The sequence below is a fragment of the Cetorhinus maximus genome, chromosome 17 (assembly GCF_964194155.1).
Source record: "Cetorhinus maximus chromosome 17, sCetMax3.hap1.1, whole genome shotgun sequence".
Lineage (NCBI taxonomy): Eukaryota > Metazoa > Chordata > Chondrichthyes > Lamniformes > Cetorhinidae > Cetorhinus > Cetorhinus maximus.
The window spans coordinates 959226-984311 of NC_135895.1; the positions used below are offsets into that span (position 1 = coordinate 959226).

The window sequence follows — 25086 nt, forward strand, 5'->3', positions numbered from 1 at the left end:
GCGTCGGTGATGGAGAGAGTGAATGTTTGTGGATGTGGTGCCAATCAAGTGGACTGGACAGTGTCAAGTTTCTTGAGTGTTGTGGGAGCTGCACTCATCCAGGCAAGTGGGAAGTATTCCATCACACTCCTGACTTGTGCCTTGTAGATGGTGGACAGGCTCTGGGGAGTCAGGAGGTGAGTTACTCATCGCAGGATTCCCAGCCTCTGACCTGCTCTTGTAGCCACAGTATTTATATGGCTAGTCCAGTTCAGTTTCTGGTCAATGCTTGGCTATTAATCGGGGTTGGCTCCACATTCGGTCCCTGAACTGTTTGAAATTTCCAGTAGTGTCAACATCTCGCCAAGAGGCCAGGGCGAGAGATTTTTTTTCCTTATTGGAACATTAGAGAAAGAGTAAGCCATTCGGCCCATCGAGCTAGCCCTGCTATTCAAACAGATCATGTCTAACCATCTACCTCAATACCACTTTCTCACACTATCTCCATATGCCTTAATGTCATTAGTCTCCAGAAATCTATCGCTTTTTGCCTTGAACATGCTCAATGTCTGAGCTTTCCCAGTTCTCTGACCTTTGAGGGGAGGCTGGGCCATTGTGGTATTGTCATGGCTGATCACCCACGTCAATGCCTTTTCCTCCACACTATCCCCAAATCCCTTTAGGTCACTGGTATTTAGAAATCTGCCAAGCTCTGCTTTAAACACACTCAGTGACCGAACTTTTACAGCTCTCTGGAGTAGGGAATTCCAAAGATTATTCCTTTCTCCCTCATGTGTTTATCCCCATTAAATACATCGATACTATTCACCTGAACCACCCCCTGTGGGAGTGAGTCCCACATTCTCCCCACTCTCTGGGTAAAGAGGTTTCTCCCGAATTCCCAATTGGATTTATTAGTGACTGTCTTATATTGATGGCTCCTCGTTCTGGTCTCCACAACAAGTGGAAACATCTTCTCCACATCTACCCTATCAAAGCCTTTCATCCATTTGAAGGCCGCTATCAGGTCCCCCTCAATGGCCGGAATGACATGGGGGGTGGTGGGGGGTGCAGATGGCACACACCCCGCACCCCCCCACACCGGAAACAAGGCCGGTGTGGAACCGACACACTCCACACGCTGACCCGCCCCAGGCGCTAACAAGGGTGGGACTTCCGCTGCTCACTGGGGAGGAAATCCCGCCCTTTGGAGCTGCTGGCCAATCAGATTGGTCAGCAACTCCGCCAGTCTCAGCAGCGCCAGGAAGGGGGTCAGTGGCCACAGTTGGGACTGCAGGAGTATAAGAGTGAGGCCCATGGATCCCCGGAGCAGGTGGGTCCAGGGGCTTGGGCGGGAGGGATTGTGTAGGTTAGAGAGTGGGGCAGAGGGGAAGAGGTGGGTTTAAGGGAGTAAGTGGGGTTCGATCTCAGTGGGGGCTGCCCTGCGATTGGGACAGGGCAGCCCCGGAAGAGTGACCACCCCCGTTCTAACCTGCCCTTTAAACATTTCAGTGAAAAAAACAATTGGGCTCCCTGCTGATGCCCAGTTGCCAATGCCAAACGCTTTATGGCGTGGGCAGCATATTAACCGGGTCATTTGGTTTGATAATGAGCCTAATTGACCCTAGATTATTCATTTAAATCTGGCGGGCGGGCTGACAATTTCAGCACCTGCCAACAGGTCCTTATTATGGGGGTGAGCTTGGGGGTGGGATGGGTACCCTCCCTATTTTATGTGCCCTACTCCCCAGGGGTGTCCACTGAGGGCAAGTAAGATTCAGCCCAGGGAGGGGTGGATAAAGGAAATAAACTGGCAGGATTATGGGCATAGAACAAGGGAAAGGGACTGACTGGATTCCTCTACAGAAAGTCCGAAATGGCTCTCCAGCTCGAAAAGGGTCCCAGCCTGTTCAACCTTTCCTGATAGGTAGAAATTCTCAGACCCAGTGTCCATGTGAATCTTGCACCAAATTGAGTGTTTCCTGTCTCCTGAAAGGTTACGTTCCACACCAATAGCACGGAGTCTAATTCCTTTGCTCTTGGCCTCAGTTTGAAAGGTGACTAAAGTGTGTTCACTAAGTCTGGCCCATGTCTCATTCAGACTCCTCTTATTCGTCTGTAACCCATGTATCACTGCAGTGTAAGGTGGTTGAGGCGAGTGGGGAGAGGGGCAGTGAGTGTTTCCATGTCTAATTGAGGGATTAAACCATGAAAAACTCACTGTTAAAGCACGTCCATTGATTCAATTAAGAGCTGCTCAGTGCGCTGATGCTAGACTGCATTATAACACTTAAAGCCCAATTTAAATCTTATTTACTGAGGTCAACAAAGGTCACATTATCCAGAATATTATTCAGCATTTCAAATGTGCATTAATTAGAAATACAATTGTCTCCATTAACCAGAGTCACCTTGAAGCATTCTTATATCAGAAACCCCCACTCTTTCTGCCAGTACCACCACAGGGACTTTGCATTTTTCATCTTAAAATAATCACAGAACAACATTAAACCCAGCTCTTTATGAAGAAATGGAAAGAAACCAGACCCATTCTCTAGCAACCTCATCGAGAGTAACCAGGCACATCCCTATCAATCCTCACCGAGAGTAACCAGATACATCCCTATCAATCCTCACCAAGAGTAACCAGATACATCCCTATCAATCCTCACCAAGAGTAACCAGGCCCATCCCTATCAAACCTCACCAAGAGTAACCAGATACATCCCTATTAATCCTCACCGAGAGTAACCAGATACATCCCTATCAATCCTCACCAAGAGTAACCAGATACATCCCTATCAATCCTCACCAAGAGTAATCAGGCCCATCCCTATCAAACCTCACCGAGAGTAACCAGATACATCCCCATCAATCCTCACTGAGAGTAACCAGATACATCCCTATCAATCCTCACCAAGAGTAACCAGATACATCCCTATCAATCCTCACCAAGAGTAACCAGGCCCATCCCTATCAAACCTCACCAAGAGTAACCAGATACATCCCTATTAATCCTCACCGAGAGTAACCAGATACATCCCTATCAATCCTCACCAAGAGTAACCAGATACATCCCTATCAATCCTCACCAAGAGTAATCAGGCCCATCCCTATCAAACCTCACCGAGAGTAACCAGATACATCCCCATCAATCCTCACTGAGAGTAACCAGATACATCCCATCAATCCTCACCGAGAGTAACCAGATACATCCCCATCAATCCTCACTGAGAGTAACCAGATACATCCCATCAATCCTCACCGAGAGTAACCAGATACATCCCCATCAATCCTCACCGAGAGTAACCAGATACATCCCCATCAATCCTCACCGAGAGTAACCAGATACATCCCCATCAATCCTCACCGAAAGTAACCAGATACATCCCTATCAATCCTCACCGAGAGTAACCAGATACATCCCCATCAATCCTCACCGAGAGAAACCAGATACATCCCCATCAATCCTCACCGAGAGTAACCAGATACATCCCCATCAATCCTCACCGAGAGTAACCAGATACATCCCCATCAATCCTCACCGAGAGTAACCAGATACATCCCCATCAATCCTCACCGAGAGTAACCAGATACATCCCCATCAATCCTCACCGAGAGTAACCAGATACATCCCCATCAATCCTCACCGAGAGTAACCAGATACATCCCCATCAATCCTCACCGAGAGAAACCAGATACAACCCCATCAATCCTCACCGAGAGTAACCAGATACATCCCTATCAATCCTCACCCAGAGAAACCAGATACATACCTATCAATCCTCACCGAGAGAAACCAGATACATCCCCATCAATCCTCACCGAGAGTAACCAGATACATCCCCATCAATCCTCACTGAGAGTAACCAGATACATCCCATCAATCCTCACCGAGAGTAACCAGATACATCCCCATCAATCCTCACCGAGAGTAACCAGATACATCCCCATCAATCCTCACCGAGAGTAACCAGATGTGTTCTCTTCCAACCTCGCCGAGAGTCCATTAGAGGGGAATGTGTCATTAGGGGGACGTGGCGTTAGGGGGACGTGGCGTTAGGGGGACGTGGCTTTAGGGGGACGTGGCGTTTGGGGGACGTGGCGTTTGGGGGACGTGGCGTTAGGGGGACGTGGCGTTAGGGGGAGCTGTTCATTAGGGGAACGTGTCCATTAGGGAGACGTGTCCATTAGGGGAACGTGTCCATTAGGGAGACGTGTCCATTAGGGAGACGTGTCCATTAGGGGGACGTGTCCATTAGGGAGACGTGTCCATTAGAGGGACGTGTCCATTAGAGGGACGTGTCCATTAGGGAGACGTGTCCATTAGGGGGACGTGTCCATTAGGGGGACGTGTCCATTAGGGAGACGTGTCCATTAGGGGGACGTGTCCAACAGGGGGACGTGTCCAACAGGGGGACGTGTCCATTAGGGGAACGTGTCCATTAGGGGGATGTGTCCATTAGGGGGACGTGTCCATTAGGGGGACGTGTCCATTAGGGGGACGTGTCCATTAGGGGGGACGTGTCCATTAGGGGGGACGTGTCCATTAGAGGGACGTGTCCATTAGGGGGACGTGTCCATTAGGGAGACGTGTCCATTAGGAAGACGTGTCCATTAGGGGAATGTGTCCATTAGGGAGACGTGTCCAACAGGGGGACGTGTCCATTAGGGGGACGTGTCCAATAGGGGGACGTGTCCAATAGGGGGACATGTCCATTAGGGAGACGTGTCCATTAGAGGGACGTGTCCATTAGGGAGACGTGTCCATTAGGGGAACGTATCCATTAGGGGGACATGTCCATTAGGGGAACGTGTCCATTAGGGGAACGTGTCCATTAGGGAGACGTGTCCATTAGGGAGACGTGTCCATTAGGGGAACGTGTCCATTAGGGGAACGTGTCCATTAGGGAGACGTGTCCATTAGGGGAACGTGTCCATTCGGGGACGTGTCCAATAGGGGACGTGTCCATTAGGGAGATGTGACCATTAGGGGGGACATGTCCATTAGGGAGATGTGTCCATTAGGGGGGACGTGTCCAACAGGGGGACGTGTCCATTAGGGAGACGTGTCTAACAGGGGGACGTGTCCATTAGGGAGACGTGTCCATTAGTGGGGATGTGTCCATTAGTGGGGACGTGTCCATTAGGGGGGACGTGTCCATTAGGGGGGACGTGTCCATTAGGGAGATGTGTCCATTAGGGGGGACATGTCCATTGGGGAGATGTGTCCATTAGGGGGGACGTGTCCAACAGGGGGACGTGTCCATTAGGGAGACGTGTCTAACAGGGGGACGTGTCCATTAGGGGGACGTGTCCATTAGGGGAACGTGTCCAATAGGGGAACGTGTCCATTAGGGAGACGTGTCCATTAGGGGAACGTGTCCATTAGGGGACTTGTCCAATAGGGGACGTGTCCATTAGGGAGATGTGACCATTAGGGGGGACATGTCCATTAGGGAGATGTGTCCATTAGGGGGGACGTGTCCAACAGGGGGACGTGTCCATTAGGGAGACGTGTCTAACAGGGGGACGTGTCCATTAGGGGGGATGTGTCCATTAGGGGGGACGTGTCCATTAGGGGGGACGTGTCCATTAGGGAGATGTGTCCATTAGGGGGGACATGTCCATTAGGGAGATGTGTCCATTAGGGGGGACGTGTCCAACAGGGGGACGTGTCCATTAGGGAGACGTGTCTAACAGGGGGACGTGTCCATTAGGGAGACATGTCCAACAGGGGTATGTGTCCATTAGGGAGATGTGTCCAACAGGGGGACATGTCCATTAGGGAGATGTGTCCATTAGGGGGGACGTGTCCATTAGGGAGACGTGTCCATTAGGGGGACGTGTCCATTAGGGGAATGTGTCCATTAGGGAGACGTGTCCAACAGGGGGACGTGTCCATTAGGGGAATGTGTCCATTAGGGAGACGTGTTGGTGCTGGTGTTTCTGCTCCACATGAGCCTCCCCTCACCCCCTCTTCATCTCACCCTATTAACATATCCTTCTATTCCTTTCTCCCTTATCTGTTTATCCAGATTCCCCCTTAAATGGATCTAAACCAATGGTTCTCAAAGTGTGGTTGCTGATCTGTGGTGATTGTCTCAATGCTCTGAGACTGGTCCAAAATGCAAGTCACTGATACAACGTAATGGCAGAGACCAATAGGAGAGAAGTCCTCATCGCATCAGTCATGTGACATCACACAACCAGACTAGGAACATAGGAACAGGACAAGGCCATTCAGCCCATCAAGCTTGTTCCGCCATTCAATACGATCATGGCTGATCGAACACTTCAATGCCTTTTACCCACATTATCCCCATAACCCTTTACGTTATTGTTAATCAGAAATCTACCAATCTCTACTTTAAACACACTCAGTGACTGAGCTTCCATGGCCCTCTGGGGCAGAGAATTCCAAAGATTCACAACCCTCTGAGTAAAGACATTTTTCCTCATCTTGGTCCTAAGTGGCTTCCCCCTTATTTTGAAATGGTGACCCCTGGTGTTAGACTCCCCAACCAGGAGAAACATCTTACCTGCATCTGCCCTGTCTATTACTTTAAGTATTTTGTAGGTTTCAATGAGATCACCCCATTCTTCGAAACTCTAGAGAATACAGGCTCAGTTTCCCCAATCTCTCTTCATAAGACAATCCCGCCATCCCCGGAACAAGTCTGGTGAATCTTCATTGCACTCCCTCTATGGCATTAATATCCTTTCTGAGGTAAGGGGACCAAAACTGCACACACTATTCCAGGTGCGGTCTAACCAAGCGTCTATACAATTGAAGCAAGACTTCGCTACTCCTGTACTCAAATCCTCTTACGATAAAGACTAATATTCCATTAGACTTCCTATTTACCTGCTGCACCTGCATGTTAGCTTTCAGTGACTTATTGACAAGGACACCTAGGTCCCTTTGTACATCTACACTTTCTAATCTCTTACCATTTAGGAAATACTCTGCACACCTGTTCCTCCTACCAAAGTGGATAACCTCACATTTTTCCACATTATATTCCATCTGCCATGTTCTTGCCCACTCACTAAGTCCGTCCAAACCCTCCTGCAGCCGCTTTACATCTTCCTCATTACACACATTCCCACCCAGCTTTGTATCATCCGTGAACTTGGAAATATTACATTTGGTCCCCACACCCAAACCATTGATATATATTGTGAACAGCTGGAGTCCAAGTACTGATCCTTGTGGTACCCCACTAGTCACTGCCTGTCAACGCGAGAATGACCCATTTATTCCAACTCTCTGTTTTCTGCCTGTTAGCCAATCCTTACCCCATGTCAGTATATTGCCTCCTATCCCATGTGCTTTTACTTTGCTAAACAACCTCCTGTGGGGGACTTTATCCAAACCCTTCTGAAAATCCAAGCAAACTACATCCATCAACTCTCCTTTATCAATGTTGTTAGTAACATCCTCAAAAAACTCCAACAAGTTCATCAAACATGATTCCCCATTCGCAAATCCATGCTGACTGTGCCCAATCAGATCATTACTATATGAGTATCCATTTATCACACCCTTTATAACAGATTCTAGCATTTTCCCTACTACTGATGTGAGGCTAACAGGTCTGTAGTTCCCTGTTTTCTCTCTCCCTCCCTTCTTAAATAGTGGGCTGGCATTTTCTACCTTCCAATCTTCAGGAACCATTCCAGAATCTATAGAATTTTGGAAAATGATCACCAATGCATCCACTATCTCTATAGAAACCTCTTTCAACACTCTGGGATGTAGAATATCAGGTCCTTGGGACTGACCAACTTTCAGTCCCATTATTTTCTCCAATACAACCTTCTTAGTTATACTAGCTCCATGTCCATGGCATTAATTGTCACAAACGCGAGCGAGAACAATGGAGTTTTATAAGCAAGGTTTATGTGACTGTTGCAACATAGAAACTGGGAGGCTGGATCTCTCCAACCTGGAACCAGATATTCCCTCATCAAGTGTCTCACCAGGACCCACCGCCAAGCTTCCCATTCGTTCTGACGAAAGATTTTGTAGTTGCAAGTGATTGTGGGTGGAGTAGGACTGGTAGCTGGTGCATGAGGACTTTTGCCACTGGTCTAAACTGGTCACATCAACAACTCTCTGTGGTTGCAAGTTCTCTATTCTGGTTAAAGAAGTTTCTCCTGAATTCCCCATTGGAATTTTCAGTGACAATCTTATATTTATAGCCCCCTAGTATGTTTGCTATACTTCGAGGGGGTAGAGGTTGCGAGTTTGAAAGGTGCTGTTCAAGGTGACTTGGTGAGTTCCTGCAGTGCACCTTGTAGATGGTACACACACTGCTGCCAGTGTGCGTCGGTGGTGGAGGGAGTGGATGATGAAGGTGGTGGATGGGGTGACAATCAAGTGGGCAACTTTATCCTGGGTGATGACTAGTTTTGACCCTGAGATGTTGACAATACTGATCTTTGTGAGATAATAAATCATTGGCCCCTTTCACTGGCCAATATAGTCAATCAACACAGTTCATGGTGGAGTTTAACTCTCTATACCTCTGCCTGAATATTGTATGTGTGTGATTTTTGACCTCAGCACAGCAAACCTCCATTGCTGGTAAATTTGAATGGAGTTAAGGGAATGTATTTCCGTACTTTAGCTCCTTTGTCTCCTTGTCTTCCTTCAGCACCAGCAGCTCCATGAGGTCCCTACAGAAATAAAGAGTCACAGTCAATTAAAACAGAACGATAAATGAGGGCACACTCAACCTGCAATCTCAACGACTATTCTGAGTGAGAAATAACAACATTTAAAAGGAATATTTTCTCTCTCAAAGATTCATTGCTCCCTTGCATTAACATTAGACTGGTCAGAGACACCTCTGTATCTGATACATCATAATAACTTCCTTGTAGTGAACTCTGCCTATACCAGACCATAAACTAAACAAACTCAGTTAACTTCCCCCATAAATACACAATGTGTAGAGAATATCACATTACTAAACATTTCGGTTCATTCCCTGAGAAGGCAATTCATTTTCGTTCTATTTTCGTATTTTCACTAGAATGTTATGCTTCTGATTCAATCTCCTCTGGTGATGGTCATACTTTTAGATACATCAGCATTAATAGTTACACAGGAACACATCATTTCAGTTCAGCTATATCCTGAATCAGTTCACGGTGAAATTCTTATTGAGATGTTTATTGCTCCTATTTTATTATCATCTTTTTCTCCACACCGGAGGACAGTTTTTACTAGTACCTCACCCAACAGCTTGCATTTGTATAGCACCTTTGGTGTAATAGAACATCCCAAGGCACTTTAGAAGAATGTAAATCAAGCAGAAATGTGACACCGAGCAACATACAAAGATATTAGGACTTGAAGAGGTCAGTTTTAAGGAGGGTCTGACAGGAGGAAAGAAAGGCAGGGAGGTTTAGGGAGGGAATCCCAGAGCCTAGGTCCGGGGCAGCTGACGGAACCATTGTAGGACCGATGGAAGTCAGGAGTGCGCAGGAGACCAGGATTGGAGAACAGCAGAGATCTCAGAGTGTTGCTGGGGAGATTAGAGAGAGACAGAGGGGCGAGGTCATGAAGGGATTTGAACAGGAGGGCAAGAGGCACCTTTTAATACCATAAAAGTGCTATATAATTGTGTCCAAGCCTGGGCTCCACACTTTAGGAAGGATGTTGAGGTCTTGAAGACAGTGCAAAAGAGATTTACTAGAATGAGAGCAGGGATGAGGGGCTTCAGTTAATGTGGAGAGACTGGAGAAACTGGGATTGTTCTCCTTAGAGCAGAGAAGGTTAAGAGGAGATTTAATCGAAGTGTTCAAAACCAAGAAGAGTTTAGACAGAGTAAATAAGAAGAAACTGTTTCCAGTGGCAGGAGGGTCAGTAACCAGAGGGACACAGATTGAACATATGAACATATGAATTAGGAGCAGGAGTAGGCCACTCAGCCCCTCTAGCCTGCTCCTCCATTCAATAAGATCATGGCTGATCTGATTGTAACCTCAACCTCGCACTCCCACTTACCCCCGATAACCATTCACCCCCTTGTTAATCAAGAATCTATCTTGCTCTGCATTAAAAATATTCAAAGGCACTGCTTCCACTGCCTTTTAAAGGAAGAGAGTTCCAAAGACTCACAACCCTCTGAGAGAAAAAAATTCTCCTCATCTCCGTCTTAAATGAGCGACCCCTTATTTTTAAACAGTGACCTCTAGTTCTAGATTCTCCAACAAGAGGAAACATCCTCTCCACATCCACCCTGTCAAGACCCCTCAGGATCACAGAATCACAGAATCACTCAGTGCAGAAGAGGCCCTTCGGCCCATCGAGTCTGCACCGACACGTGAGAAACACCTGACCTACCTCCCTAATCCCATTTACCAGCACTTGGCCCATAGTCTTGAATATTATGATGTGCCAAGTGCTCATCCAGGTATTTTTTAAAGGATGTGAGGCAACCCGCCTCCACCACCCTCCCAGGCAGCGCATTCCAGACCGTCACCACCCTCTGGGTAAAAAAGTTTTTCCTCACATCCCCCCTAAACCTCCTGCCCCTCACCTTGAACTTATGTCCCCTTGTGACTGACCCTTCAACTAAGGGGAACAGCTGCGCCCTATCCACCCTGTCCATGCCCCTCATAATCTTGTACACCTCAATCAGGTCACCCCTCAGTCTTCTCTGCTCCAGTGAAAACAACCCAAGTCTATCCAACCTCTTTTCATAACTTAAATGTTTCATCCCAGGCAACATCCTGGTGAATCTCCTCTGCACCCCCTCCAGTGCAATCACATCCTTCCTATAATGTGGCGACCAGAACTGCACACAGTGCTCCAGCTGTGGCCTCACTAAGGTTCTATACAACTCCAACATGACCTCCCTACTTTTGTAATCTATGCCTCGATTGACAAAGGCAAGTGTCCCAAATGCCTTTTTCACCACCCCACTAACATGCCCCTCCACCTTAAGGATCTTAAAGGTTTCAGTCAAGTCACCTCTTACTCTTCTAAACTCCAGCAGGTACAAGCCTAACCTGTCCAACCTTTCCTCATAAGATAACCTGCCTATTCCTGGTATTAGTCTAGTAAACCTCTGAACTGCTTCTAATGCATTTACATTTTTCCTTAAATAGGGAGATCAAAACTGTACACAATACTCCAGATGTGGTCTCACCAATGCCCTGAGCAACTGAAGCATAACCTCACTACTTCTGTATTAAATTCCCCTCCCAATAAATGATAACATTCTATTATCTTCTCTAATTACTGGCTGTACCTGCAAACTAGCCTTTTGTGATTCATGCACTAGGACACCCAGACCCAGATAATCCAGATAATCGGCAAAAGAACCAGAGGGGGAGATGAGGAGATTTATTTATACGCTGTGAGTTGTTGTGATCTGGAAGGCGCTGCCTGAAAGGGCGGTGGAAGCAGATTCAATAATAACTTTCAAAAGGGAACTGGGTAAATATTTGAAAGTGGGAGTTTACAGGGGCTACGGGGAAAAATAGAGGGAATGGGATTAATTAAGTTGCTCTTTTAAAGAGCCGGCACAGCCACGATGGGCCGAATGGCCTCCTCCTGTGCAGTCTCACTCGATAAAACTCCTCCTACAGTGAACAAATGAGGAAGCCCCTCTATTCAGGCCAGACCCAGACAGGAATCTAATAGCTCAATGGATCTCAGGCTCAGCAAAGGGGGAGCTTTAATCGTTCTTCATCTCACATGTTGCTATTTCAGTTGCTGTGATTGAAATGGCAAATGTAACAGAGAAACTAAATCCTAATCCAGCGGCTGAGAGTGCAGAACTCTGAGGAGCCAATTGCTGAGAGAATTACTCAGACCTCAGAGCTATCAAACATTAAACACATCTCCCCAAAGGCAACTAGATGTGGAATTCATTTCAATTTACACCACTGAAAAAGCAAAATGATTTACAGAGATGAAATAATTCTCAGTATTTATTGTGCCTTTCACTATGGGGCAGCTTTTAGCCGAAACATTTATTTAACACCTTTAACACTGTAAAATATTCCTTGGCATCTCAGTAAATCAAACAGAAAGTTTGACATTGAGCCACTGAAGGAGATATTAGAGCAAAAGACCAAAATCTTGGTCAAGGGGATAGGTTGGCTTCTCGAAATAAGATTTTCAAATGACATCAAAACCCAGAACACTTTGATCCCTGGATTCCTCTCCACTGGAAGCTGTGTCTCAATGTCACAAATTAACTTGATTAGGAAGCAGTGAGAGTCACAGAAGAACAATCTTGTCCTAATCCTGTACAATTAACACAATATTCAGGCAGGAAACAGCCAGACAGCCCCTCATCGCTTTTAATGGTGGGTGCGGAAGTAGGACACGAGGATGAGAATGTTTTAAAATCAAGCGGTCAAACACTGAACTCTGCAAACGCAAGGAGAACAAGTAACTGGGTCCAGCAGCCACTGCCCACCTGGCTCTGGAATGCTCACTGTATCTCATCGCTCTCTCTCTCCAAACCATCATCAGCTTCTGAAAATGCTACAGCTAGGCTGTCACTCAAAGCACTGAAATCAATATTCTATTATGAAGCTGCCTCTGCCTGTCAAGACAAAGCATTCTGTACAAGGTAATGGATTCCATTGCAATTCTGCGAGAGATTATTACATTGGGATCTTATTCAAATATCCTGTGCAGATGTGATTGACAAACCTGCTACAAAATGGTGAGGTTTTATTGAAGTGCCAGTGTTTTCAAACAGGTAATTCAAGCAAAACATTTATGGGAACATTCTCAGCTCAATAAGGCTATTTACAACCAGTTAGTCGGACGGTTAAAAAGAATTTCATTTCTATATTAATTTGGGATCCTCCAAAGCACTTTACAAGCAATGGAGTATTTTTAGAAATGTATTCCCTGTTGTAATATAGGAAACGTGACAGGAATCTGATGATTACCAGATAATGCTTTCTTTGTGCTGTTGATCAAGAGATAAATACAGGGCAGCAAAACAGAGAGAACTCTACCGTTCTCTTTCAAATAGTGAGCGTGGGTACTTTCACATCCACTTGTGAGGGCAGGTGAGACTTCGATTTAACATCTCATCTAAATGATGGCACCTCTGACAGTGCAGCACTCCCTCAGTTCTGACCCTCTGACAGTGCAGCACTCCCTCAGTACTGACCCTCTGACAGTGCAGCACTCCCTCAGTACTGACCCTCTGACAGTGCAGCACTCCCTCAGTACTGACCCTCTGACAGTGCAGCACTCCCTCAGTACTGACCCTCTGACAGTGCAGCACTCCCTCAGTACTGACCCTCTGACAGTGCAGCACTCCCTCAGTACTGACCCTCTGACAGTGCAGCACTCCCTCAGTACTGACCCTCTGACAGTGCAGCACTCCCTCAGTACTGACCCTCTGACAGTGCAGCACTCCCTCAGTACTGACCCTCTGACCGTGCTGCACTCTCTCAGTACTGACCCTCTGATAGTGCAGCACTCCCTCAGTACTGACCCCCTGACAGTGCAGAACTCCCTCAGTCCTGACCCTCTGACAGTGCAGCACTCCCTCAGTACTGACCCTCTGACAGTGCAGCACTCCCTCAGTACTGACCCTCTGACAGTGCAGCACTCCCTCAGTACTGACCCTCTGACAGTGCAGCACTCCCTCAGTACTGACCCTCTGACAGTGCAGCACTCCCTCAGTACTGACCCCCTGACAGTGCAGCACTCCCTCAGTACTGACCCTCTGACAGTGCAGCACTCCCTCAGTACTGACCCTCTGACAGTGCAGCATTGCGGCTGTCAGCCTGGTAATGTGCTGAAGCCTCTTGAGTCAGAATTAATCCGCTTAATTTTTCCCAGAACAATGTCTAATCTCCCAAGCTACTTCACTGGCAGAAAGACATGCTGAGATTGTGCAAGGTGTTACTGAATTGGGCGTCTCTTTAAATGTTTCCTGGGGTATCAGCACTGAGATTACCTCCCACCTGTTCAGCATCGCAAAGCAACAACTTGCGTTTAATGTCAAAAACATGTTCGAATCTCTTCAGAGGAACGTGAAGAAAAACATGCTGAACAAAAGATTAGGACAGGTGACCCAAAGTTCAGCCAAAGAGGGAGGTTTTAAGTAGTGTCCTGAAGAAATAGAGAGAGGGAGAGAGAGGGAGGGAGAGGGAGGGAGAGGGAGAGAGAGGGAGAGAGAGGGAGAGAGAGGGAGAGAGAGGGAGAGAGAGGGAGGGAGAGGGAGGGAGAGGGAGGGAGAGGGAGAGAGAGGGAGAGAGAGGGGGAGAGAGGGAGAGAGAGGGAGAGAGAGGGAGAGAGAGGGGGAATCAGGGGGAGAGAGGGGGAGAGAGGGGGAGAGAGGGAGAGAGAGAGGGAGAGAGAGGGGGGGAGGGGGGGGAGGGGGGGGAGAGGGGGGTAGAGGGGGAGACAGGGGGAGACAGGGGGAGACAGAGGTTTAGGGAGGGAATTCCAGAGTTTAGGGCCCAGGCAACTGAAGGCACAATCACCAAGGAAATGGCAGAGCAATTAAACACCGACTTTAGTTCTGTCTTCACAGAGGAAACACAAATAACTTCCCAGAAATGCTAGGGGATCGATGGTCCAGTGAGAATGAGGAATTGAAGGAAATTAGTATTACTAAAACAATAGTGCTGGAGAAATTAATGGGACTAAAAGCTGATAAATCCCCAGGGCCTGATAATCTACATCCCAGGGCACTAAAGGTGGTGGCCATGGAAATAGGGGATGTGTTAATTGTCATCTTCCAAAATTCTGTGGATTCTGGGTCAGTCCCGGCAGATTGGAGGGTGGCAAATGTAACCCCACTATTTAAAAAAGGAGGGAGGGAGAAAACAGTGAATTACAGACCAGTTAGTCTAACATCAATAGTAGGGAAAATGCTAGAGTCTATTATAAACGATGTGATAACAGGACACTTAGAAAATATCAACGGGATTAGACAAAGTCACATGGATTTATGAAGGGAAATCATGTTTGACAAACCTACTGGAGTTTTTTGAGGATGTAACTAGCAGAATAGATAAGGGAGAAGCAGTAGATGTGGTGTATTTGGATTTTCAGAAAGCTTTTGATAAAATCCCACATAAAAGGTTAGTGTGAAAATTAAAGCACATGGGATTGGGGGTAATATATTGGCATGGATTGAGAATTGGTTAGCAGACAGGAAACAGAGTAGGAATAAATAGGTCTTTTTCGGAGTGGCAGGCGGTGACTAGTGGGGTACCGCAGAGATCAGTGCTTGGGCCCCAGCTATTCACAATATATATCAATGATTTGGATGAGGGAACCAAATGTAATATTTCTATGTTTGCTGACAACACAAAACTTGGTGGGAATGTGAGCGGTGAGGAGGCTGTTAAGAGGCTTCAAGGTGATTTAGACAGGTTGAGTGAGTGGGCAAATACATGGTAGATGCAGTATAATGTGGATAAGTGTGAAGCTATCCACTTCAGTCAGAAAAAACAGAATGGCAGAATATTATTTAAATGGTGATAGATTGGGAAATGTTGATGTACAAAGGGACCTGGGTGACCTTGTACACCAACCACTGAAAGCAAGCATGCAGGTGCAGCAAGCAGTTGAGGTGGCAAATGGTATGTTGGCCTTCATTGTGAGGGGACTTGAGTACAGGAGCAAGGATGTCTTACTGCAGCTGTACTGGGCCTTGGTGAGACCACACCTGGAGTATTGGGTGCAGTTTTGGTCTCCTTACCTAAGGAAGGATATACTTGCCATAGAGGGAGTGCAGCGAAGGTTCACCAGACTGATTCGTGGGGCAGGATTGTCATATGAGGAATGATTGGGTCGACCAGGTCTGTATTCACTGGAGTTTAGAAGAATTAGAGGAGATCTCATTGAAATTCTGACAGGGATGGACAGACTGGATGCAGGGATGATGTTTCCTCTGGCTGGGGGTCTAGAACAAGGGGTCACAGTCTCAGGATATGGGGTAGACTATTTAGGACTGAGATGAGGAGAAACTTCTTCACTCAGAGGGTGGTGAACCTGTGGAATTCTCTACCCCAGAGGCTTTGGAGGCCAAGTCACTGAATATATTTAAGAAGGAAATAGATAGATTCCTGGACTCTAAAGGCAACAAGGGGTATGGGGGAGAGAGCGGGAGTACGGCGTTGAGATAGAGAATCAGCCATGATCATATTGAATGGCGGAGCAGGCTCGAATGACCTTCTCTTGCTCCTATTTTCTCTCGTTTCTATGTTTCTATGATGGAGTGAAAGTATCGGAGGAATGGACAGAGTTGAAGAAGCCTAGAGACCATGAAGGGTTTCAGGGTTGGAGTTAGTTATAGAGAAATATTACAGCTGTTTTATAGCGCAGATATTTCTAAGTGTGAAATCGTCTTTGGGCCAGATGCAGTGAGGAGTTACCTTTGACCCTGGTTAAGTATTTAAAAGAAACAAAGTTGTTGGAGATAGTTTCAGTCTCTGGGGATTAGCGAGACACTGTGAACGTGACATTAAATTATAATTGGGGTTTGTGAAAAAAAACTCAGGAAAAGACACAGGAACACAGGAGGATTTGGGATTCAAGTTCTTCAGTAGCTGCATTAATCCAGAATTTAGTCATCGCAAGCATAATAATTTCAACCTTAGGGGTAGAATTCCAGAGTTTTTAATGTGATTGAAGAAGTTGGGCTGGAAACGAGCAAGTTAATAAGTTCTGGTGAAAGAGTTTTTAAATAACCATCCTTAATATTGAAATGCAGTAAAACTCCATTTAATTAACTTTGCGTGAGAGGAGATTGATAATGATTTTTCTGTTTCTGATTCATTAATAACAGTTGTCTCAGTGCTGATGGTGGTCTATTAACAGTAACACAGTAAAATGTCAAATAGACTCCCTCTTTCTAGCTCTCAAAAACTAACGGGCATTTTACTGAGCAGAGCTCCTGGTTTGGAGATTGGGAATCCTGGGCACCCACCACTATGTAGGGAAAAGGAGCTAATGTTTCCCGTTTATTGTGTGGCTTTGGGATTGCTCACTGGTCACTGATACAGCAGGTAAAGCAATGATAAGAGCTGCTCAACAGACTGGAGAAGCTGGGATTGTTCTCCTTCAAGCAGAGAAATTTAACAGGAGATTTAATCGGGGTGTTCAAAATCATGAAAAGTTTGGATAGAGTAAATAAGGAGGAACTGTTTCCAGTAGCAGGAGGGTCGGTAACCAGAGGGACACAGATTGAAGAGAATCAGTGAAAGAACCAGAGGTTTAGGGAGAGAATTCCAGAGCTTAGGGCCCAGGCAGCTGAAGGCACGGCCGCCAATGGTGCAGTGATTACAATGGGGGATGCTCAAGAGGCCAGAGTTCGAGCAGCTCAGAGAGGTTGCAGAGATAGGGAGGGTTGTAGAGACTGGAGGAGGTTACAGAGATAGGGAGGGTTGTAGAGACTGGAGGAGGTTGCAGAGATAGGGAGGGGTGTAGAGGCTGGAGGAGGTTACAGAGATAGGGAGGGTTGTAGGAACTGGAGGAGATTACAGAGATAAGGAGGGGTATAGGGGCTGGAGGAGGTTACAGAGATAGGGAGGGGGTGTAGGGACTGGAGGAGGTTACAGAGATAGGGAGGGATGTAGGGGTTGGAGGAGGTTACAGAGATAGGGAGGGGTGTAGGGGCTGGAGGAATTTACAGAGATAGGGAGGAGGTGTAGGGACTGGAGGAGGTTACAGAGATAGGGAGGGATGTAGGGGTTGGAGGAGGTTACAGAGATAGGGAGGGTTTAGAGGCTGGAGGAGGTTACAGAGATAAGGAGGGGTATAGGGGCTGGAGGAGGTTACAGAGATAGGGAGGGGGTGTAGGGACTGGAGGAGGTTACAGAGATAAGGAGGGATGTAGGGGTTGGAGGAGGTTACAGAGATAGGGAGGGTTTAGAGGCTGGAGGAGGTTCCAGAGATAGGGAGGGATGTAGGGGTTGGAGGAGGTTACAGAGATAGGGAGGGTTTAGAGGCTGGAGGAGGTTCCAGAGATAGGGAGGAGTAAGGCCATGGAGTGATTAACATGAGGATGAGAATGTTAAAATTGAAGTTATTGGAAAGGGAGCTTTTAATGTTTTGGGTTATCAGGTTCACTGTGTCCAGTGAATGTGAGCTGCGTCCATGATATTAACACATTAGTTGGTGCTTGAAACATTATAGGCAGAGAGACCGATTCACTGAGTAAACACTGGTGGTTTATTGGAGCTAAGAACAGAGCAGTAACACCATGTGTGCTTCTTCAATCACCTCCAGCTCGAGACTTACAGTTACCCAAGAAACCCACACTATGTAGCTATGTATTGGTCGATACATGGCCAACTAACTACATTCTCTTAAAGGTACTTAGCGCTCCACTTTACCACAAGCCAGTGTAGGTCGGTGTGTACAGGGTGTGTACAGGGTGCACACGGGATGTGTACAGGGTGTGCACAGGGTGGGATGGGTGAATGGGACTTGGTATACAAGTTGCAAAGTTAAAATATTATTGTTTGGTCTTCTGACTGTCACTGAACTCACAAACAGCACAGGAGAAGCTGAATGACAGGAGAAGCGGAATGACAGGAGAAGCGGAATGACAGGAGAAGCTGAATGACAGGAGAAGCTGAATGACAGGAGAAGCTGAATGACAGGCTGATGGAAGCCCCTTACCCGTTTTCCAGGAGGTCCTGGGGGTCCTGCTTCACCAGATGGTCCAGGAGGTCCCTGAAATATATGAAAGGCAACATTACAAAAGCTGAATTCGTTCAATTTATCAACACCACATTGATCTTTGATACTGAACGAGATAAAATTAAACAGCACAGAAACAGGCCATTCAGCCCATCTGCTCCGTGCTGGTGTTTCTGCTCCACATGAGCCCCCTCCCACCCCTCTTTATCTCACCCCATCAGCAGATCCTTCTATTCCTTTCTCCCTCATGGGCAGGATTTTATGTCCCGTGGGTGGGCGGGCGGGTGCCCAACCCGATCGGGTGTAAAACCGCACGCGATGATGTCAGGCGAGTGTCCCGACATCATCGTGCACTCTGGTGATCTTTCACTTGGCGGATGCCCGCCGACAATTAAAAGGGTTATTAAAGCCCCTAAGCAGGTAATTAATTTGTATTTTTCGCTGCCCGTTTAACGGTTCAACAGGCGGGTGGGTGAATAGCCCAGGAAGCCTTTGCATTTTTACAAAACCTCATCCACAGGTGGGATGAGGTTTCCAATGGTAAAAAAACAAAAGAAATGTTTCCACTTCCTTTTAAACATGTCCTTCCTCACGTGACTGAGTCACATGTGGGGACATGTTTATATCATTTGTAAAACCTTTATTTTCCTTTGACCAATTCTTCAGCTCCCTGAGAGAGCTTTGCCCCCTCAGGGAGCTTTCACTGCACGTGCTCCCCCACGCCTGCACAGACTTCCGCTCTCGTGCTCCTCCAACCCCCACCCCAGCAGCGCTCAGCGTTTCAGCGCACCTTTCACACTGGCTGCTCGCTAATTGGCCAGCCAGTGTGAATTTGCGGGTGGTGGACCCCCGCCCAGTGAATGGAAAATGCGTTTATCCAGCTTCCCCTTAAATGTACCTGTTATTCACCTCAGCCTGTGGGAGTGAGTCCCACATTCTCCCCACTCTCTGGGTAAAGAGGTTTCTCCTGAATTCCTGATTGGATTTATTAGTGATTATCTTATATTGATGGCTGCGGGATCCAGACTCACCCACAAGTGGAAACATCTCCTCTGTGTTTATTCTATCAAATCTCTTCATAATTTTAAAGACCTCTGTCAGGTCACCCCTCATCCTTCTCTACCCAACCCAAATAGGCCATATTACCAGTGTTGCCACCATCCTGAAAATTAATTTTTTTTAAATGACCTGATGGTAAAAGTTTGATTTATACCCTGAGCTTTTAGAGTAAGTTTAAGCTTAAAATCTTAGATAATGGAATTTAGTCAGTCTTCCATAATCCTCTTTCACATCTTGCAGTTTGTGTTCAGATGGCCTGGTAAAGATGCTGATGAATATTTGGCTTGTCAGAGAATATTTTACTGTAGTGACTGTGGAGAATTCAAACTCAGCCTGACGATTGAGAAAATGTTCTGTGGAGATTGAAAATCAAGTCTCCTGAATCCTGAGTGAATCCTGAGTGACTCCTGAGTTGATCCTGAGTGGATCCCAAGTGGATCCTCAACTGATCCTACATGAATCCTGAGTTTATCCTGAGTGAATTCTGAATTGATACTGAGTGAATCCTGGGTTGATCCTGAGTTGATCCTCCCTGGCTTTAGGACATTGATGAAGCAGCTGAAGATGGTTGGGCCGAGGACACTACCCTGAGGAACTCCTGCAGTGATGTCCTGGTGCTGAGATGATTGACCTCCAACAACCACAACCATCTTCCTTTGTGCTAGGTATGACTCCAACCAGTGGAGAGTTTTCCCCCTGATTCCCATCGACTCCAGTTTTTCTCGGACTCCTTGATGCCACACTCGGTCAAATGCTGCCTTGATGTCAAGGGCAGTCACTCTCACCTCACCTTGGGAGTTCAGCTCTTTTGTCCATGTTTGAACCAAGGCTGTAATGAGGTCAGGAGCTGAGTGGCCCTGGCAGAACCCAAACTGGGCATCAGTGAGCAGGTTATTGCTAAGCAAATGCTGCTTGATAGCACTGTTGATGACCCCTTCCATTACTTTACTGATGATCGAGAATAGACTGATGGGGCGGTAATTGGCCTGATTGGATTTGTCCTGCTTTTTCAGGACAGGACGTATCTGGGTAAATTTTCCACATAGCCGGGTAGGTGCCAGTGTTGTAACTCTGTTGGAACAGCTTGGCTAGGGTGCGGAAAATTCTGGAGCAGGAATCTTCAGGGAGTTCCTCAAGGGAGTGCTCAAGGTCCATCCATCTTCAGCTGCCTCATCAATGACCTTCCTTCCATCATAAGGTCAAAAGTGGGGATGTTTGCTGATGATTGCACCATGTTCAGCACCATTCGCGACTCCTCAGATACTGAAGCAGCCCATGTCCAAATGCAGCAAGGCTTGGACAATATCCAGGCTTGGGCTGACAAGTAACATTCGCACCACACAGGTCCCTCCACCACTGACACACAGTAGCAGCAGCGTGTACCATCTACAAGATGCACTGCAGGAATTCACCAAGGCTCCTTAGGCAGCATCTTCCAAACCTACGACCATTACCATCTAAAAGGACAAGGGCAGCAGACACATGGGAACACCACCACCTGGAAGTTCCCCTCCAAGTCACTCACCATCCTGACTTGGAAATATATCGCCGTTTCTTCACTGTCACTGGGTCAAAATCCTGGAACTCCCTCTCTAACAGCACTGTGGGTGTACCTACACCACAGGGTCTGCAGTGTTTCAAGAAGGCAACTCACTCAGATCACCAGTCTATAATAAACCCACTACATCATTGTAGCCTTCTGGATTACTCGTTTAGTAATATAACCACTAAACTCCTTCATCCCTTTGGACTACTAGTCCAGTAATATAACCATTACACTCCTGTATCCCTCTGGATTACTAGTCCAGTAATATAACTATTACACTCCTGTATCCCCCTGGATTACTAGTCCAGTAATATAACCATTACACTCCTGTATCCCTCTAGATTACTAGTCCAGTAATATAATCGCTACACTCCTGTATCCCCCTGGATTACTAGTCCAGTAATATAACCATTACACTCCTGTATCCCTCTAGATTACTAGTCCAGTAATATAATCGCTACACTCCTGTATCCCTCTGGATTACTAGTCCAGTAATGTAACTATTACACTCTGTATCCCTCTGGATTACTAGTCCAGTAATATAACCATTACACTCCAGTATCCCTCTGGATTACTAGTCCAGTAATATAACCATTACACTCCTGTATCCCTCTAGATTACTAGTCCAGTAATATAACTATTACACTCCAGTATCCCTCTGGATTACTAGTCCAGTAATATAACCATTACATTCCTGTATCCCTCTGGATTACTAGTCCAGTAATATAACCATTACACTCCTGTATCCCTCTGGATTACAAGTCCAGTAATATAACCATTACACTCCTGTATCCCTCTGGATTACAAGTCCAGTAATATAACCATTACACTCCTGTATCCCTCTGGATTACTAGTCCAGTAATATAACTATTACACTCCAGTATCCCTCTGGATTACTAGTCCAGTAATATAACCATTACATTCCTGTATCCCTCTGGATTACTAGTCCAGTAATATAACCATTACATTACTGTATCCCTCTGGATTACAAATCCAGTAATATACTCTTCAAAGCAGCAGCTGGTTGTTTAACAGTCAGATTTGTTTAATGTTTTTCATGATATATATATATCTCTCCATACAGTTGTGCAATTGTTTTGGATTTAACTAACATATTTAATTAAAGATACTATCAGTAATTAACAGGTGCCCGGAAACATTTTGACTAAAGCTTTGAACAAAGGGCCCTTGGGTAAAAATACCCAAACGTTTTAATTGGTTATTTTGGAATTGAATCTTTTGATGGTGAACACTGGGATTTTTAATCTAATGAAACATCAGCACCTTTTTTAATGATCTTAGTTGCTTGGAATTATAAGGAGGTTTGCAATGTGAAATCTGATTTGATGTGTTTTAATTTTTGTCCCAGAATTATCTTGGCAGCTTCTAGTTTACTGTGTTTGACTCCTGCCTGGATCTGTGAGGATCAACCTGGAACCTGCACTGAGATTCCCATCAAAGGAATGCATAGAATTAGTCGCATTCTGTGGCCATTCGGCCCAGCTCTGCCATGGTCCTGCACACTCCACATGAGCCTCTTTGGACAGAGTTACTACACCCACTTCAACCCTCATTTCAGAACCTCGATTAGTGATTTCAAATTGAAAGCTCTCTGCAGGCCTGTAACGCACCCACACACCCTGTCTGTAATGTAATGTACCCACACACCCTGTCTGTAATGTAACGCACCCACACACCCTGCCTGTAACGCACCCACACACCCTGTCTGTAATGTAATGTACCCACACACCCTGTCTGTAATGTAACGCACCCACACACCCTGTCTGTAACGTAACGCACCCACACACCCTGTCTGTAATGTAACGCACCCACACACCCTGTCTGTAATGTAACGCACCCACACACCCTGTTTGTAATGTAACGCACCCACACACCCTGTCTGTAATGTAACGCACCCACACACCCTGTCTGTAATGTAACGCACCCACACACCCTGTCTGTAATGTAACGCACCCACACACCCTGTCTGTAATGTAACGCACCCACACACCCTGTCTGTAATGTAACGCACCCACACATCCTGTCCGTAATGTAACGCACCCACACACCCTGTCTGTAATGTAACGCACCCACACACCCTGTCTGTAATGTAACGTACCCACACACCCTGTCTGTAATGTAACGTACCCACACACCCTGTCTGTAATGTAACGCACCCACACACCCTGTCTGTAATGTAACGCACCCACACACCCTGCCTGTAATGTAACGCACCCACACACCCTGCCTGTAATGTAACGCACCCACACACCCTGTCTGTAATGTAACGCACCCACACACCCTGTCTGTAATGTAACGCACCCACACACCCTGTCTGTAATGTAACGCACCCACACACCCTGTCTGTAATGTAACGCACCCACACACCCTGTCTATAATGTAACACACCCTGTCTGTAATGTAACGCACCCACACACCCTGCCTGTAATGTAACACACCCTGTCTGTAATGTAACGCACCCACACACCCTGTCTGTAATGTAACGCACCCACACACCCTGTCTGTAATGTAACGCACCCACACACCCTGCCTGTAATGTAACACACCCTGCCTGTAATGTAACGCACCCACACACCCTGTCTGTAATGTAACGCACCCACACACCCTGTCTGTAATGTAACGCACCCACACACCCTGTCTATAATGTAACACACCCACACACCCTGTCTATAATGTAACGCACCCACACACCCTGCCTGTAATGTAACACACCCTGTCTGTAATGTAACGCACCCACACACCCTGTCTGTAATGTAACGCACCCACACACCCTGCCTGTAATGTAACACACCCTGTCTGTAATGTAACGCACCCACACATCCTGTCTGTAATGTAACGCACCCACACACCCTGTCTGTAATGTAACGCACCCACACACCCTGTCTGTAATGTAACGCACCCACACACCCTGTCTGTAATGTAACGCACCCACACACCCTGTCTGTAATGTAACGCACCCACACACCCTGTCTGTAATGTAACGCACCCACACACCCTGTCTGTAATGTAACGCACCCACACACCGTCTGTAATGTAACGCACCCACACACCCTGTCTATAATGTAACGCACCCACACACCCTGTCTGTAATGTAACACACCCTGTCTGTAATGTAACGCACCCACACACCCTGTCTATAATGTAACGCACCCACACACCCTGTCTGTAATGTAACACACCCTGTCTGTAATGTAACACACCCTGTCTGTAATGTAAGGCACCCACACACCCTGTCTATAATGTAACGCACCCACACACCCTGTCTGTAATGTAACGCACCCTGTCTGTAATGTAACGCACCCACACACCCTGTCTGTACTGTAACACACCCTGTCTGTAATGTAACACACCCTGTCTGTAATGTAACGCACCCACACACCCTGTCTATAATGTAACGCACCCACACACCCTGTCTGTAATGTAACACACCCTGTCTGTAATGTAACACACCCTGTCTGTAATGTAACGCACCCACACACCCTGTCTGTAATGTAACGCACCCATACACCCTGTCTATAATGTAACGCACCCACACACCCTGTCTATAATGTAATGCACCCACACACCCTGCCTGTAATGTAACACATCCTGTCTGTAATGTAACGCACCCACACACCCTGTCTATAATGTAACGCACCCACACACCCTGTCTGTAATGTAACGCACCCACACACCCTGTCTGTAATGTAACGCACCCACACACCCTGTCTGTAATGTAACGCACCCACACACCCTGTCTGTAATGTAACGCACCCACACACCCTGTCTGTAATGTAACGCACCCACACACCGTCTGTAATGTAACGCACCCACACACCCT

At 46.7% G+C, this 25086-nt stretch overlaps 1 protein-coding gene across 1 annotated transcript in view; it reads right to left on the reverse strand.

The window, feature by feature from the left end:
* LOC144692126 (uncharacterized) overlaps positions 1–25086 on the reverse strand; it is a 161816-nt gene that overhangs the window by 22814 nt on the left and 113916 nt on the right. The window contains exons 28-29 of the mRNA XM_078560623.1: positions 18620–18673; positions 8611–8664 (exon numbers count right to left, since the gene is read on the reverse strand). Coding sequence (XP_078416749.1) covers positions 8611–8664; positions 18620–18673 — 108 coding nt within the window. The remainder of the gene's footprint in view (positions 1–8610; positions 8665–18619; positions 18674–25086) is intronic.